This window comes from Ailuropoda melanoleuca, chromosome 16, assembly GCF_002007445.2.
Source record: "Ailuropoda melanoleuca isolate Jingjing chromosome 16, ASM200744v2, whole genome shotgun sequence".
Taxonomy (NCBI): Eukaryota; Metazoa; Chordata; class Mammalia; order Carnivora; family Ursidae; genus Ailuropoda; species Ailuropoda melanoleuca.
In genome coordinates, this window is record NC_048233.1 from 301,562 (window position 1) to 315,196 (window position 13,635).

Genomic DNA, 13,635 nt, shown 5'->3' on the forward strand with positions numbered 1-13,635 from the left:
AGAAAGAAGGCCATCTTACCTTTATTTCCTTTGATTTTTACACCCTCCCCTTTTTTTCCCTACTTTATTGAGATACAATTGACACGTAACAGTATGTAAGTTTAAGGTGTACAGGGTGCTGATTTATACTTTTATAAAAACTGTAAAATGGTTACCATCATAGTATTACGTGCCATCTCCATCCTATCACATAGTTCTTAATCCTTTTTTGTGGTGAGAATTTTTTCTTTTTTTAAAGATCTCTTTCTGTCTGTCTGTCTGTCTGCCTGTCTTTTTTTGGGAGAGAGCACGCACTTATGTGTACCCGCGAGTGGTGGGGGAGGGAGAAAGAGAATCTCAAGCAGACACCCTCCCTGCCCTGCTCCGCTGAGCACAGAGTCCAGTCCAAGGCTCGATCTCATGACCCTGCGATCACAACCCAGGCCGAAATTAAGAGTCAAATGCCCAGCTGACTGAGCCACTCAGGTGCCCCTGTGGTGAGAACTTTTAAGGTCCATTTTCTTAGCAACATTCAGGTATATAATGCAGTATGGTTAACCAAGCCATACATTAGATCCCTGAGCTTATTAATCTTATATCTGGAAGTCTGTACCCTTTGACCAGTATCTTGTCATGTTCCCCACCCCTTAACCCTGGCAACCACCATTCTGCTCTCTGTTTCTCTGAGTTGGTTATTTTTAAGATTTTATTTATTCATTTGACAGAGAGAGACAGCCAGTGAGAGAGGGAACACAAGCAGGAGGAGTGGGAGAGAAAGAAGCAGGCCCCCAGCGGAAGAGCCTGACGTGGGGCTCGATCCCAGAACTCCAGGATCACGCCCTGAGCCAAAGGCAGATGCTTAATGACTGAGCCACCCAGGCGCCCCTGAGTTGGTTATTTTTAGATTCCATATACAAGTGAGATCATACAGAGTTTGTCTTTCACTATCTGACTTCACTTCACTTAGCATAGTACCTTCAGGGTCCATCCAAGTTATTACAAATGGTAGGATTTCCTTCTTTCTCATAGCTGAATAATATTCTCTTGTGTATATGTACCACATCTTTTTTATCCATTCATTCACTGACAGACACTTAAGGTTATTTCCATATTTTGGCTGTTGTAATGCTGTCATGAACATGGGAGTGCAGATAACTCTACGAGATGCTGATTTTCAACTTGAGTATCTACCCAGAAGTGGGATTGCTGGATCACGTGGTGGTTGTAGTTTTCATTTATTGTGAAACCTCCATACTGTTGTCCATAGGGGCTGCACCAATTTACATTCCCACCAGAGGTGCATTAGGGTTCCCTTTTCTCCACACCATTACCAACACGTAATTCTTCTCTTTTTGATGATAGCCATTATAAGTGGTGTGAGGGGATATCCTGTAGTTTTGATTTGCATTTCCCTAATGACTAGTAATGTTGAGCACCTTTTCTTCTACTCGTTGGACATTTGCATGTCTTTTTTGGAAAACTGTCTCTTCAGATCTGCCCATTTTTTAATCAGGTTGTTAGTTTTTTTGCTGTTGAGTTGTATGAGTTCTGTATATATTTGGATATGAACCCCTTGTCAGATATATGATTTGCAAATATTTTCTCCCATTCAGTAGGGAGAAATATTGCCTTTTCATTTTGTTGATTGTTTCTTTTACTGTGCAGAAGCTTTTTACTTTGATATAGTCCCACTTCTATAGATTTTGCCTCTATTGCTTGTGCTTTTGCTGTCATATCTAGGAAATCACTGCCGAGACCAGTGTCAAGGAGCTTTTCCCCAGTTTTCTTGTAGTTTTGTGGTTTCAGGCCTTACACTTAAATCTTTAATCCATTTCAAGCTCGTTTTTGTGAGCAGTATGAGATAGAGGTCCATTTTCATTCTTCTGCATATGGTTGTCCAGTTTTCCCAACACTATTTATAGAAGAGACCGTCCTTTCCCCATCAAGTATGCTTGGCTCCCTTCTCAAACTGGGGTTTATTTCTGGGTGTCCCATTGTTCTGTGTGTCTGTTTTTATGCCAGTATTGTATGCTATGTTGATTACTATAGCTTTGTGATATAGTTTGAATTCAGGAAGTATGATGCCTCTGGCTTTGTTCTTCTTTCTCAGTATTGCCCTAATTAGCTATTCAGCTTTTGTGGCTCCATACAAATTTTAGGATTGTTTTTTTCTGTTTCTGTGAAAAATGCCATTAGAATTTTGATAGAAATTGGATTGAATCTATACGTGGTTTTGGGTAATATGGACATTTTTACAATATTAATTCTTCGATCCACAAACATGGATATCTTTCCATTTGTTTGTATCTTCTTCAGTTTCTTTTATCAAGGTCTTGTAGTTTTCAGTGTGTTGATCTTTCACTTCCTTGATTACATTTATTCCTAAGTATTTTCTTGATGCTAGTGTGAATGGGATTGTTTTCTTTACTTTTTCAGATCTTTTGTTGTGAATGTATAGAAACAATTGCTTTCTATGTGTTGATTTTGTGTCCTGCAATTTTACTGAATTACTGATTAGTTCTGGTTGTACTTCCGTGGAGTCTAGTCTAGGATTTTCTAATGTAAGGTTATATCATCTTCAAACAAAGACAGTTTTATTCCTTTCTTATTTGGATTCCTTTTATTCTTTCTCTTACATGATTACTCTGGCTAGGACTTTTGGTACTTTGTTGAATAGGAGTGGTGAGAGTGGGCATCCTTGCGTTCCAAATCTGAGAGGAAAAGTTTTCAACCTTTCACCTTTGAGAATGATGTTGGCTGTGGGTTTGTTGTATATGGTCTTTCTTGTACTGAGATATGTTACTTCTGTAACCCAGTCTGTTGAGTCTTTTTATCATGAAAGGGTGTTACACTTTGTCAAATGCTTTCTCCGCATCCCTTGAGATCACATAATTTTTATCTTTCATTCTGTTCATGTGGTGTATCACATTTATTGATTTGTGTATATTGAAACATCCTGTATCCCAGGGATAAATCCCACTTACTTGTGGTGAATGATTGTTTTAATGTGCTGTTGAACTGGGTTTGCTAGTATTTTGTTGAGAATTTTTGCATCTGTGTTCATCAGGGATATTGGTCTGTAATTTTCTTTTCTTGTCATGTCCTTATCTGGCTGTGGTATCAGGGTAATGTTGTCATTGTAATATAAGTTTGGCAGTATTCCCTCCTGTTTAACATTTTGGAAGAGTTTGAGAAGGATTGCTTCTAATTCTTCTTTAAATGTTAGGTGGAATTCACCAGTGAAGCCATCTGGTCCTGGACTTTTCTGTTTGGGAAGGGTTTTGATTACTGATTCACTCTCCTTACTTAGTATTGTTCTATTCAGATTTTCTCTGTCTTCATGATTCAGTCTTGGTATGTTATATGTTTTTAGGACTGTGTTAAATTCTTCTAGGTTATCCAGCTTGCTAGTGTATAATTATACCCAGTAGCTTCTCATGATCCTTTGTATTTCTGTGGTATGAGTTGTAACATCTCCTCTTTCTGATTTTACTTATTTTAGTCTTCTGTTTTTCAGAATTAGTATAGGACAGGCTTGTCAATTTTGTTTATCTTTTCAAAAAGCCAACCCTTCATTGTCATTGACTTTTTTTATTGGTTTTCTGGTTAGGTTCTCTTATTTTAACTTTGAGAACAGAAAAGTTCATTTGTCAAAAGAGTACCCTCTGCAAATGAAAAGGATAAATGGGATTACTCCTGTTTCAACAGTTTCTATAATAGGGTCTGTCCTTTAATTTTCAGAAGGCTTGGCTCTTTAAAGTGGCAGTAAGGAGAGAGCCAGGAAAAAATGACCCTTTGTGACTGACTCCCACTACCGGTGTCATGGGAAAAGCCAAGATCATTGTTTTTCAAACTTTGGACCACACCTGCAAAAGAATATACATGTTACATTAGGACTCAATAAACATGTATAGACACATAAAAGCTGTAAGGACTAATACTTAACTCTGATTATGCCACTGTGCACTTTAATGAATTTTATTCTGCTTCATTCTATTCATAGTCCATTGCAGGATTGTTTGATTTGCTTCTGTATTGTTTTTTAATGCTGATCCTGACCCACTAACGGGTCATAAGGCTTGCTTGTGGATGGTTGTGGGAGAGGGGAGCAGCAGAGGGGGTCCTGTCAGAGCCAGTGCTCAATGCTGCCCCACTCCCTGCAGCCTTCTCGCCTCCACCCTGTGCTTAGGTTCATTCTTGGTTTCCCCAGAAATGCTACTCCCAGCTTTCCATGTGACCACATCTTTGTTCTGCACACACTGCCACTTTGTTCACTGGCCCTGCCATGCAAGCTTCACTGCTTTGCTCTGGGCACTGATTGGGTGATGGCTCAATGGCCTTCACATATCTAAAAGAGACCCCCTCCCCCTTCGGGCAAAGGGGAGAGGAGGGCTGAAATCAAAGTTTATAGGGAGGGCTTGGCCTCCCTGTACAAGAAGCCTGGGCAGTGGTGACAGTGCCCAGTGGGTAGAGGAGATAGACAGGAGTGTGCGAAGACCAAGGAGTCAAGTTCAGAATTAAGGGTCTCACTCACTTCCTTTTCCCCTGCCTCTTGCTGCCTACAGGTAAATTCTACTGCAAACCACACTACTGTTACCGACTCTCCGGCTCTGCACAGAGGAAGAGACCGGCAGTGGCTCCTCTCTCTGGAAAGGTAATGGTGATCCATCTGTAAGTGGGGCAGAAGCAGCAGGTGCATTTTAGCATGGTGACAGGTGAGGGTGTGTTTGGCCGGGTCCACTAAATGGCCACTGAATTGCCTTTCTTGTGTACGGGAGGGGCCTGAGAGACGGTCATAGTTCAACTGGGGAGGAAACCAACTTTTCAAGTATAATCTTGATGTTGCATTTCACTGAGCTAATGTTCCATTCACGCCCTGAGTTGGATTTGAGAGACTATGTTAGACCCTTCTGTTTACTCTATATAAAAGAAGACTTTAGTCATTGTAAATAAGCATCTTTCTGAGAGAAGGACACCCTGCAAAGGAACTTGGCTGTAAACAATCTGCTCTGCTTGTCAATTCCTTTAACTTTCTTTATTCTGTGAATTTTTTATCTAAGTACCCTTTTTGCTTTTTTTTTTCTTTTTTTTAATGAAGGTAACTCCTCCACTTGTCTTTGTCAAGGTGAACCGGGTGTTCCCTTCACTACAGGACATTACCTTGTCAGCACGCAGGCTTACTAACGTGTCCTAGAGAGGCTTTTGTTTGACTGCAGAGGGACTTGTGGGGAAAGGAAAGGTATTCCAAGGTGGACCTAGATTTTTGACTCCTGGTGATTTCCCCATGAACTATGTCCTGGATTTTTAAAGGAATACTGACCGTGTGAGAAATACAGTCTGGGTTGACTGGTGAGAGCAGCAAACTAGCCAGACAGGGGCCCTTGCCTTCTGAGATTTGAGTGCTTCGGTCAGTCACTCTTCTTCTTGCGGACTTTCCTAGGAAGCCAGAGAAGCCCTGCAGGATGGCCCCCCTGTGGACACAAACGGACGGGCCAGCGCCGTCGCCAGCCCTGCTGAGAGAACTCCAGGTAGCCTCACTTCCTTGTTTGGCTGGGTGGTCCGTCACTCTCTCGGCCTCTGTGACAAGGCCAAGGGGATGAGCCAGCACCTCCAAAGCAACATTTCTTCGATTGGGCATCAAGTGGCCCAAAACCCTTTGGACTCCTTTTTCATGTGCCAGCTGCTTGCATTTGGAGTCCCCTTTCTCTATGGCCTGTCGGAGGTGCTGGTACAAATCAGAGGGGAGTTTCGCTGGCAGACCGTGAGCCAGTAGGGGCGCCATCTGGTAAGCGGTATCACCTGAGCTTCAGTAATGTCTATTCAAAATCTCAGAGTATTGTTGCTGGAGCCTGGAGCCTGTCCACACCCAGAAGACACGCTGGGGTGGTTGGTCCAGGCCCCGTCCAGGTAATCAGGAATTCAGAACAGGCTGCTTTCCAGAGTCACAGGGCGTTCTTGTTTTGGACTCCTCAGACAGCATGGAATTGTAATAAGGCCCCATGAGCTGTATTTATGTTCACCTAAACTTGACATTCTTGCATCCGACTCCCTATTTAGGTATCTACATAAGCCGACACTGCTCTTCTGTTTGACGTGTAACCACTATAGGTCATGCCCTGTCCTAATCACTTTGGGGCATTTGAACTTCTAATGAGGAGCAAACCCTAATTCCTTCCATTTCCACGAATCATTTCCTTGTGTCAGGAAGTGAATGACACTATCCCTACCTCTGAAAACACATTTATTCTGGTTTTTAGCTCATGGGCTCATGGACATTAAGTTTGTTGTGAAGAATTGTAGTTTTTTCCTTAAAATTGCCTCTCTCTGCTCCGCGTCAAGCCAGCCTGTGAGATGTGTCCCCAGTTCTACAAACTGCTGGGTGGTCCCAGTACCCCCAGTGCAGCCACAGACTGTATACAACCCAACCCAGGGTCATTGTGTAGGTGAGAGAGGAGGTCAACAGGGCCGTGTTTCTGCTCCTCACACTTCTTCTGTCTTTCACAGCAGATAGATCTCAAGCAGCCATTTACAAACTCATCAAAATTATCATATAACAACTAAAGATTATCAGCTAATGCTAGAAACTGTGGAGAAGGAGTTGGTAGTGAAATTTCCGTAGTGGGAAAAGAGAAGAATTATCCACTCCACTTTCAAATGAGAGGTTTTCAAAGTTGCTTCTTTCCCTGTGCTTAAGAATTAGAGAAAGGGAGAATGTGCCCAGAGAGGGCAGTGATTTGGAGGCTAAGACCCAGCAAACCCCAGCCGAGCTAGGTGAATTCGGCTCCTGCTTCTGTGTGTGCCCTAACTAAAATCCAGGGAAGCTTTTTAAGTGCTCTGTGAATTGGCCCAACGTTTTATAGCAATGTTTAAGCCACGAATGAGTTTGAAACCTATAGCTTCGAAACCCTTTATACTCTGTCTTTCCCATGAAATGCTGACAGCCTTTCGTAGTTGACAATTCCAGAGCACCAGGGGGAAGTGCTGGTAGCAAAAAGTCAGCAAAGGGGTCTAGACAGAGACTTCGGATCTGGGGTCTAGAGTGTGCATTTGACCAGATGAGAGCACCCCCTCATCAGTCTGGGCCTTGTTCCAGCGGACGTGGATTTCCCAAGGAACTTGGCTACTCAGTAAAAAAAAAAAAACAACTCAGAGAAATGAAGCTTTCTTTTTGGGTAACAAGGACAGAATATTCTTTTTAAAAACTTAAACACAAGAAGTTCAGGTCATTTCTGAGCAAGCCAAGTTTGTTCACTTTCCCATGTGGTTCAGTTTGCCATTCTTACTGTCAAGTTTGAAGGCCTAATGGATTTAAAGTTTCCATAGAGAAGGAGAAAAATATTCTACAGAGCAAGGAGAGAAGAGTTTAACAATGTTAACAAAGACTCAAGCAAGAAAGAATCAAATCCCTGAGGGTGTCTCAGCCCCTGTGGTTCGTGATTCTGAAGGTGACTTGCCTGTTCTAGCACAAGGGATTCAAGGTGTGCATCCCAAAAGAATCCCTGCTTGAATCCCTAATATGAATGAGGCAGACAGTGCCCCCCCTCATACTTTAAGGCGGCTTAGGGCTAATGGGGTTCAGTTAGCATCTGCCTCTAGGGACTTGAGCTTTTGAAGATGACAGCCCTGAGTCTAAACATGCCCCAAAGCTCCAGCACTTCCCCATGAGGTGTCTTAATTCTTGCTAGCCTCTATAGAAAAGGAACAGAATTATGGGTGGTATTTTATAGTTGGCATGAAGTATATTTCTTTTTTTTCCTTTTGATAGGGATATCTTTCTTTAAATCCCAAACTAAAGCTTTGAATGGTTAACTGGAATTTCCTTTTGAAAAGCTTCAGAAAAACTCAGGTATTTCAGGGTTCCAGAATATGTGTCCTTGATAGCAGTCATTAACCCAGATCCATGGAACATGTCCTCTCCTGCACTCTAGACAAGAAGAAGCTGTAAATGAATGAACTTGATCTCACTGTGTATAAATAATCCATCCTTCTATACCCATATCTCCCAGAAGGCAGAGCTGGAAAAGCTATGGCCGTAGCTGCACTTAACCCTACCATGTGTTTGCTCTGTATTTGTGGCAGTGCCCTCTTTCCCTTATGCGCTTTTCCCCTTATGCCAAAATTACTGCTGTTGCCAAAAAACCAAACAACTCGTAAGTTGAAAGAACCTACTCCAGGCCTGCTTTGCAGTGTTGTCTCTCTCTGCTAACCTAATCTGTAACTGCTGCTAATTTAGTGTTTGGAGGACAATGTTGTTTACAGTACTGTTGTTTATAATGTGCTTTTAATATAGAAACCCTCTTTTCTGTTCCAAAATCTGTAAATGCCTTGTTTCCAAGCTTCTTATACTTACTGCTATAGATTAGTGGACCTGGCACAGATTATCTACCCTGGCCTCCTAGTACCTGCCCTGACTTTAAGAAAAGTTGGGACAACAACAGGTAGAGAAAGAAAAACCCCAGATGAGATACTTTCTCCTTGGACAGAAGACCCTCAGTTGCAGGTTTTTAGATCCTTTCTTTGCTTAGAAGAATCCTCTTTACATTTCATGTAGAGGATAATCAAAAATGAAGCATAAAGCTTATGGGAAGTCATAAGAGAAGAGAAGAAAGAGCTTTTCTTGTAGTCCAGGCAACAGAGATGGGATGGAAATGACAGTCTTAACTTTAAAAGCCACCTAGCAGTTAACAAGAGGCAGGCACCTGCTCCCTGTCCCTAGACAACCTTGCATGGTCACCATTAAGTTTTATGGTTTGGGTGCTAAATGGGCCAGAATAGCCATGCGATACAAGGAATTCCTTGCAATCCTGGGGTTCCTGCCTGTCAGGACGAAGTTAGGAAATCTCACTGCTTCCCAACCCCTCTTCCCTTACAGGCATTTCTGGAAAACCTCTTAGTAGAGCTAAGTGAATTGTGCAATCCAGCTTAACTCCCCCAAGAGTTGTAGTTCGAAAAAAAAAAAAAGAGTCATAGTTTGATGGCGATGTGTAAATATTTATACATATACACATGTATATTTATATAGGTGTAATTTCATATATACAAATAAATATTTATATATTGTGTCCTAAATAATTATAACCATAATAATAAAGCTGTTTCTGAAGCTTCTTCCTTGGTTCCGGAAACCATGGGAGCTTTTCCAGTGGGGAACCATGCCGCTGGCCTGGCTTAGGTCACAGTTTGGAGGGAACAGAGCAGGCCAGCACACGTGTGGAGGTGGAGACTTTGGGGGGGGTGGGTATTTCAGAAGATGAGCAGTACACAGCCCCCGACCTCAGAAAGTTGATTGAGGAGCAAACTAGGAAAACAGAGGTTCTGTTGCTTGCGGACTGCCACACAGAGGCAGGACCCTCCACCTTTCCCTCTCTTTTGCTTCCAGGCACATGCATCAGTCACACTGGGTTAGATACTCCAGCTTTCTTCTGTCTCCTGGTGTTCGGTGTGTCTCTGTAGGGCAGTGGGCCGTTCTTAGTCCCTCCTAAATGGGGCTCAGCATGGCCTTGAAGGCCTGACCAGTGGATTAAGGGGTTCCCATTTTCCTGGGCCATTCAGTTTGGGATGGAGGTAAGAGTAGAGGTGAGGGTGGTGGCAGCCAGCCAGTTTCCCACGGCGGTGGTACAAAGACGTCATAGCAGGGGAGGACGCGCTGTGCCAAGGAACGCATCACCTGTCCGCTTCTGGCCTTCCCTAAAGCCTTTACTTTTGCCCTTGTTTTTAATCTGTGCTGTGAGTTTTTGGTGTGTTTCTTTGTGAGTTTTTTTAATTTAATTGTGTAACTTTGTTTTTGCCGTTACTGTGAAACTAAGGTGTTGTGCTTTTAATTTTTTTTAACAAATGTTACCATTCTTATTTAAGAGAATAAATTCCAAACAATCTTCAGGTTTCTGAGTTTTTCTTTTCCTTCCCTATTTCCTGTTTGGTGGGTGGGAACGGGGTTAGCTTAGGTCTCAAGAGCGGGCCTGAAGCCATTGTGCCTCAGGACTGTGGCTTCTGGGGTGGGGTCAGGAGAGAGTGTGGATGTATTAAAATGGGGAAATGGGTTGTTATACCTAAAATACAGATTGTCCTTAACAGAAGGGCCTCTGTTCATGGGGGTTGGTGTGGTAGAAGACATTTTGTTCTGTAGCAGCTGGAGATAGAAAAGAGCGGAAAGGCGTCAACTGTGCCCCACATCCAGTCAGCCAGCGAGAGGGACTTGAGGGCTAGAGCAGATGGAGGGATAGAAGTTCACACGGAGCCCATATCTGCCATGGGGTCATGGAGCCAGATGCGTTCCTGTTCCTGACTCTGGCAGGCTGCTCTGGGGAAATGGGAGCAGTTATGTTTCTCTCCTCTGCTTTGAGGCTTTTGCCTAAGGCATAGTGACCTTGCTCCTGGTGACACTGAAGGTTCTTGTTCTGTTCTCTCCAGCTGATGTCTCTTTCATGCTGTCTTTGCTGGGACCTGGATGCTGAGCTGGGATATCCAGTTCTGCTTGGCCACTCACCCTCAAGCCAGGACAGATGAGCCTGTTGCCTTCTCACACACGCTTAGCAGTGGTAGCCTCTTATGCCGTGTTGGCACGCTGACCACAGTGGCACCGTCCAGCTTTGGTGCTAAATTGGGCCAAAAGAGAGCACCTGGTGGGGGAGCACTCAGCACCAACTCTGCTCCCAATGGCTTTAGGAAATCAGGTGTCTGTTGTTCAAAAGGCTCTACTCAGAAGCAGCCCACTTAGGACTCAGAGTTCTCAGGCGTACCCGCAGAATAGAGAAGCAGAGTGCTGGGTTCTCTTAGCGTCCTAGATTACCAGACTCCCCTGTCAAGGACGGTCTGCATCCTTACATAGCTTTCTGCTCTGTCAGAACACTGTACCATTTTAATCCTTAGAGCATTGCTGGTCCAGAATTTATCCCAGCAGAGAGTTTGAGTACTCATTCCCACCCCCTCCCCAAGTCTCTAGTCTGTTGCTCCCCTTTCTCTGACATAAGTCTGTCAATATCCTGGTGCCTGCAAAAGGCTGGGAGAAAAAGAATTGGGATTTGGGGAATGCTGTGGGGAATGCAATAAGCGATAGTGAAAATTGACTAAGAATCGATAAGGATAGATATATGTATATAGTTTTCAAATTTTAGATCTTTGCTTCTGTTGTCTTTCCCATCCCCCAGTAATAAAGGGGAGGAGAGCCAGGATTGCGTAGAACAGTACTGAAGCATCTAACAGGAAGGTGGTGACAGCTGACGTGATTCTGTGCCACCCATTGTGAAGACCCTGGACAATTCCCTTTGTCCTTTGGGACAAAACCCTTTGGGATTCTTTCTGGAACTTCTTGAAATCCATTCTCTCTCTCTCTCTTTTTTCCATAAATTCCCTGGAGATGTCCCTAATTCAGATACTGGCGAGGAGAGTCCTGTGGTGTAGACGTGGAAGCAGTACAGGCAGTGAAAACGGGCCACTCTCTATTTTCATACTGAAAAATAGGGCAAGGCAGCGCCGTGTAGGATCAAGGTCCTACAAGTGTCCCCCATGAAGTACAAAGAGAAGAAAAATGCCTACGTAGGGCTGTCTTAAACAGAACAGCCAGGCAGAGATTTCAGAAAGAATCCTCACAAAGCTTCAAAACCTTATCAAGACTCCAAAACCAGTCCTTACCTTGGAACTCAGATCCAGCCAAACACCCAGCAAGTGCCAACAAGTAGATTAGTCATAATGAAGTGAGAGGGAGGGACATCAAATTGGCGCTCCCTGTCTAGGTTAAGCCATAGGGTTGCTGTGTTCCTCTCTCCTTCTCTCTCTCTCTCTGTCTCTCTCTCTCTCGTCACTGCCCACAATTCTCAGCTGTGTTTGTTGGCTGCTGATGCCTCTTTCTTCACAATTGCTCCTTGTCTCTTCAACACATACGTTCTGGAGGGGGTACGCTTTTGCACAGAAACACCTTCCATACGCCTGAGAAGACAGGCAGGGCTCCAGCATGTGACTCTCCCTCAATTACTTCCAGGTTTCACCAGGCACATGAGCACCATTTCCTTTTTTACTTCCTGTGGGTCAACTTCCAGATAGCTTTGCGTAGTTTAAACATTTTGAATATTTCTGAGGCAGTTTTATGGGTCTTCAAGAAGGACAATGGGCAAAAGATTGAGTCACTGCCAACACCCAAACCCTAACTCAAGCTAACTAAGCTCGACCTTGCCTTTGATGTTGTTCTTTTCCTCCCAACTTGTATGCACAAGTATAGTCAGAGGGCTCCAAAAATGTGAAGAAGACTCCTAGCCCTCAGAGGCTCCTCATTAGCATGAAAGGGGGAGTTTGGAGAACACATTTCAACAGAAAGGGAGTCCAGGGCCCCAGCTCTGCCTGGCTACAGAACAGAGTCTCTGGGGGCCATGCTAGGAGAATTACTGGAAAAATTCTTACAATTGAGTCAATTTCTATTGGCCTCTTATGTTTCCTTCATCTCTGTTCTTGCTTTCTTACCCAGCTTATTGTGATTGTGCATTAATCACATGAAAATATTCCAAGTGTGCCAATTAAGTGATTGAATTCCTTATTCAGTACTTTTGTAAAATACCAGGATTATTGCCATTTTATCACTGTTATCTTGTAGCATAGTCTTATTTCGTTAAGTCCTTGCCTGGGATTGTAGGTCTTTTGTAATTATTTCATAGTAAGTCACCCTGTTACCAGAAGAACTTTACACCCAGGGCCACCTGCTTCTCCTAAGCTGCCTTCCCTGTACCCTGTGTCCTAGTGTTCCTGGGTCTCTATCAGAGCCACCTCCCTAAAAAAGCTGAACCCAGTTAAAAGGGTAAGGACCCCAAGTTCAGTTACTAAGACTGCCACTACCAGGCAAGGACCTACAGGCACCGGAAGAACTCAGGACCTGTGAGTTTTGGTTTCCTCAACAAACAGGACAAAACCGGAGCTGTTTCACTGGCAAGACCTAAATAAATGTTTTCCTTCCATTCTCATGTTCTTTCAAGGTTAATAAAACCAGGAATACTATGAAAGTAAATTCCAGGGATGGTAATCCTCTTGACATTCCGTAGCTGCTCAGAGGTGAAACCTGACACTAAAAAGCGTAGACTCTATTTGGAACCTTAGAGAGAAGAGTTTATCTCCAAAAGCTAAGCCACAGTGGGTTTCTTGGACTGAGTTCAACCCCTTAACCAAAGAATAGCTGATACTGATTATAATAGGGCTATAACAGCTGATTTATTCTTATTTCCCTATTTTCTAGAACTAAGTCAAGATCTAGAAAGATCAGGTTAGAGAGAGACCACCTGTAAAATCCCTCCCACCATTTTACACAAGAGACATACTTGAGCTAGTAGGTTTTTCTTTTAAAAGTAAACATTCTTGGGGCACCTGGGTGACTCAGTTAAGCATCTTGACTCTTGGTTGTGGCTTAGGTCAGGTCATGATCACATGGTCGTAAGTTCAAGCCCTATGTTAGGCTCCACGCTTAGCATGGAGTGTGCTTGAGATGCTGTGTCCCTCTCCCCTGCCCCCCACCCTGCTCATGCTCGCTCTCTCGCTCACTCTCTCTAGCTCTCTCTCAAATAAATAAATAAATCTTTAAAAAAAAAAGTGTATATTCCCTCCTAGAGTTTAGTCTAATGTAAACTACCCTAAACCAGCTGTTTGCCTGTCTTTTAGCTGAAGCACCTTTCTTGGGGA

General features: G+C 43.4%; 1 protein-coding gene across 13 annotated transcripts in view; it reads left to right on the plus strand.

Moving 5' to 3' along the window:
* MICAL3 (microtubule associated monooxygenase, calponin and LIM domain containing 3) overlaps positions 1-13,635 on the plus strand; it is a 276,533-nt gene that overhangs the window by 201,537 nt on the left and 61,361 nt on the right. For all 13 annotated transcript variants that reach the window (XM_034646041.1, XM_034646042.1, XM_034646043.1 and 10 more), the window contains 2 exons: positions 4,545-4,633; positions 5,420-5,507. In XM_034646041.1, coding sequence (XP_034501932.1) covers positions 4,545-4,633; positions 5,420-5,507 — 177 coding nt within the window. The remainder of the gene's footprint in view (positions 1-4,544; positions 4,634-5,419; positions 5,508-13,635) is intronic.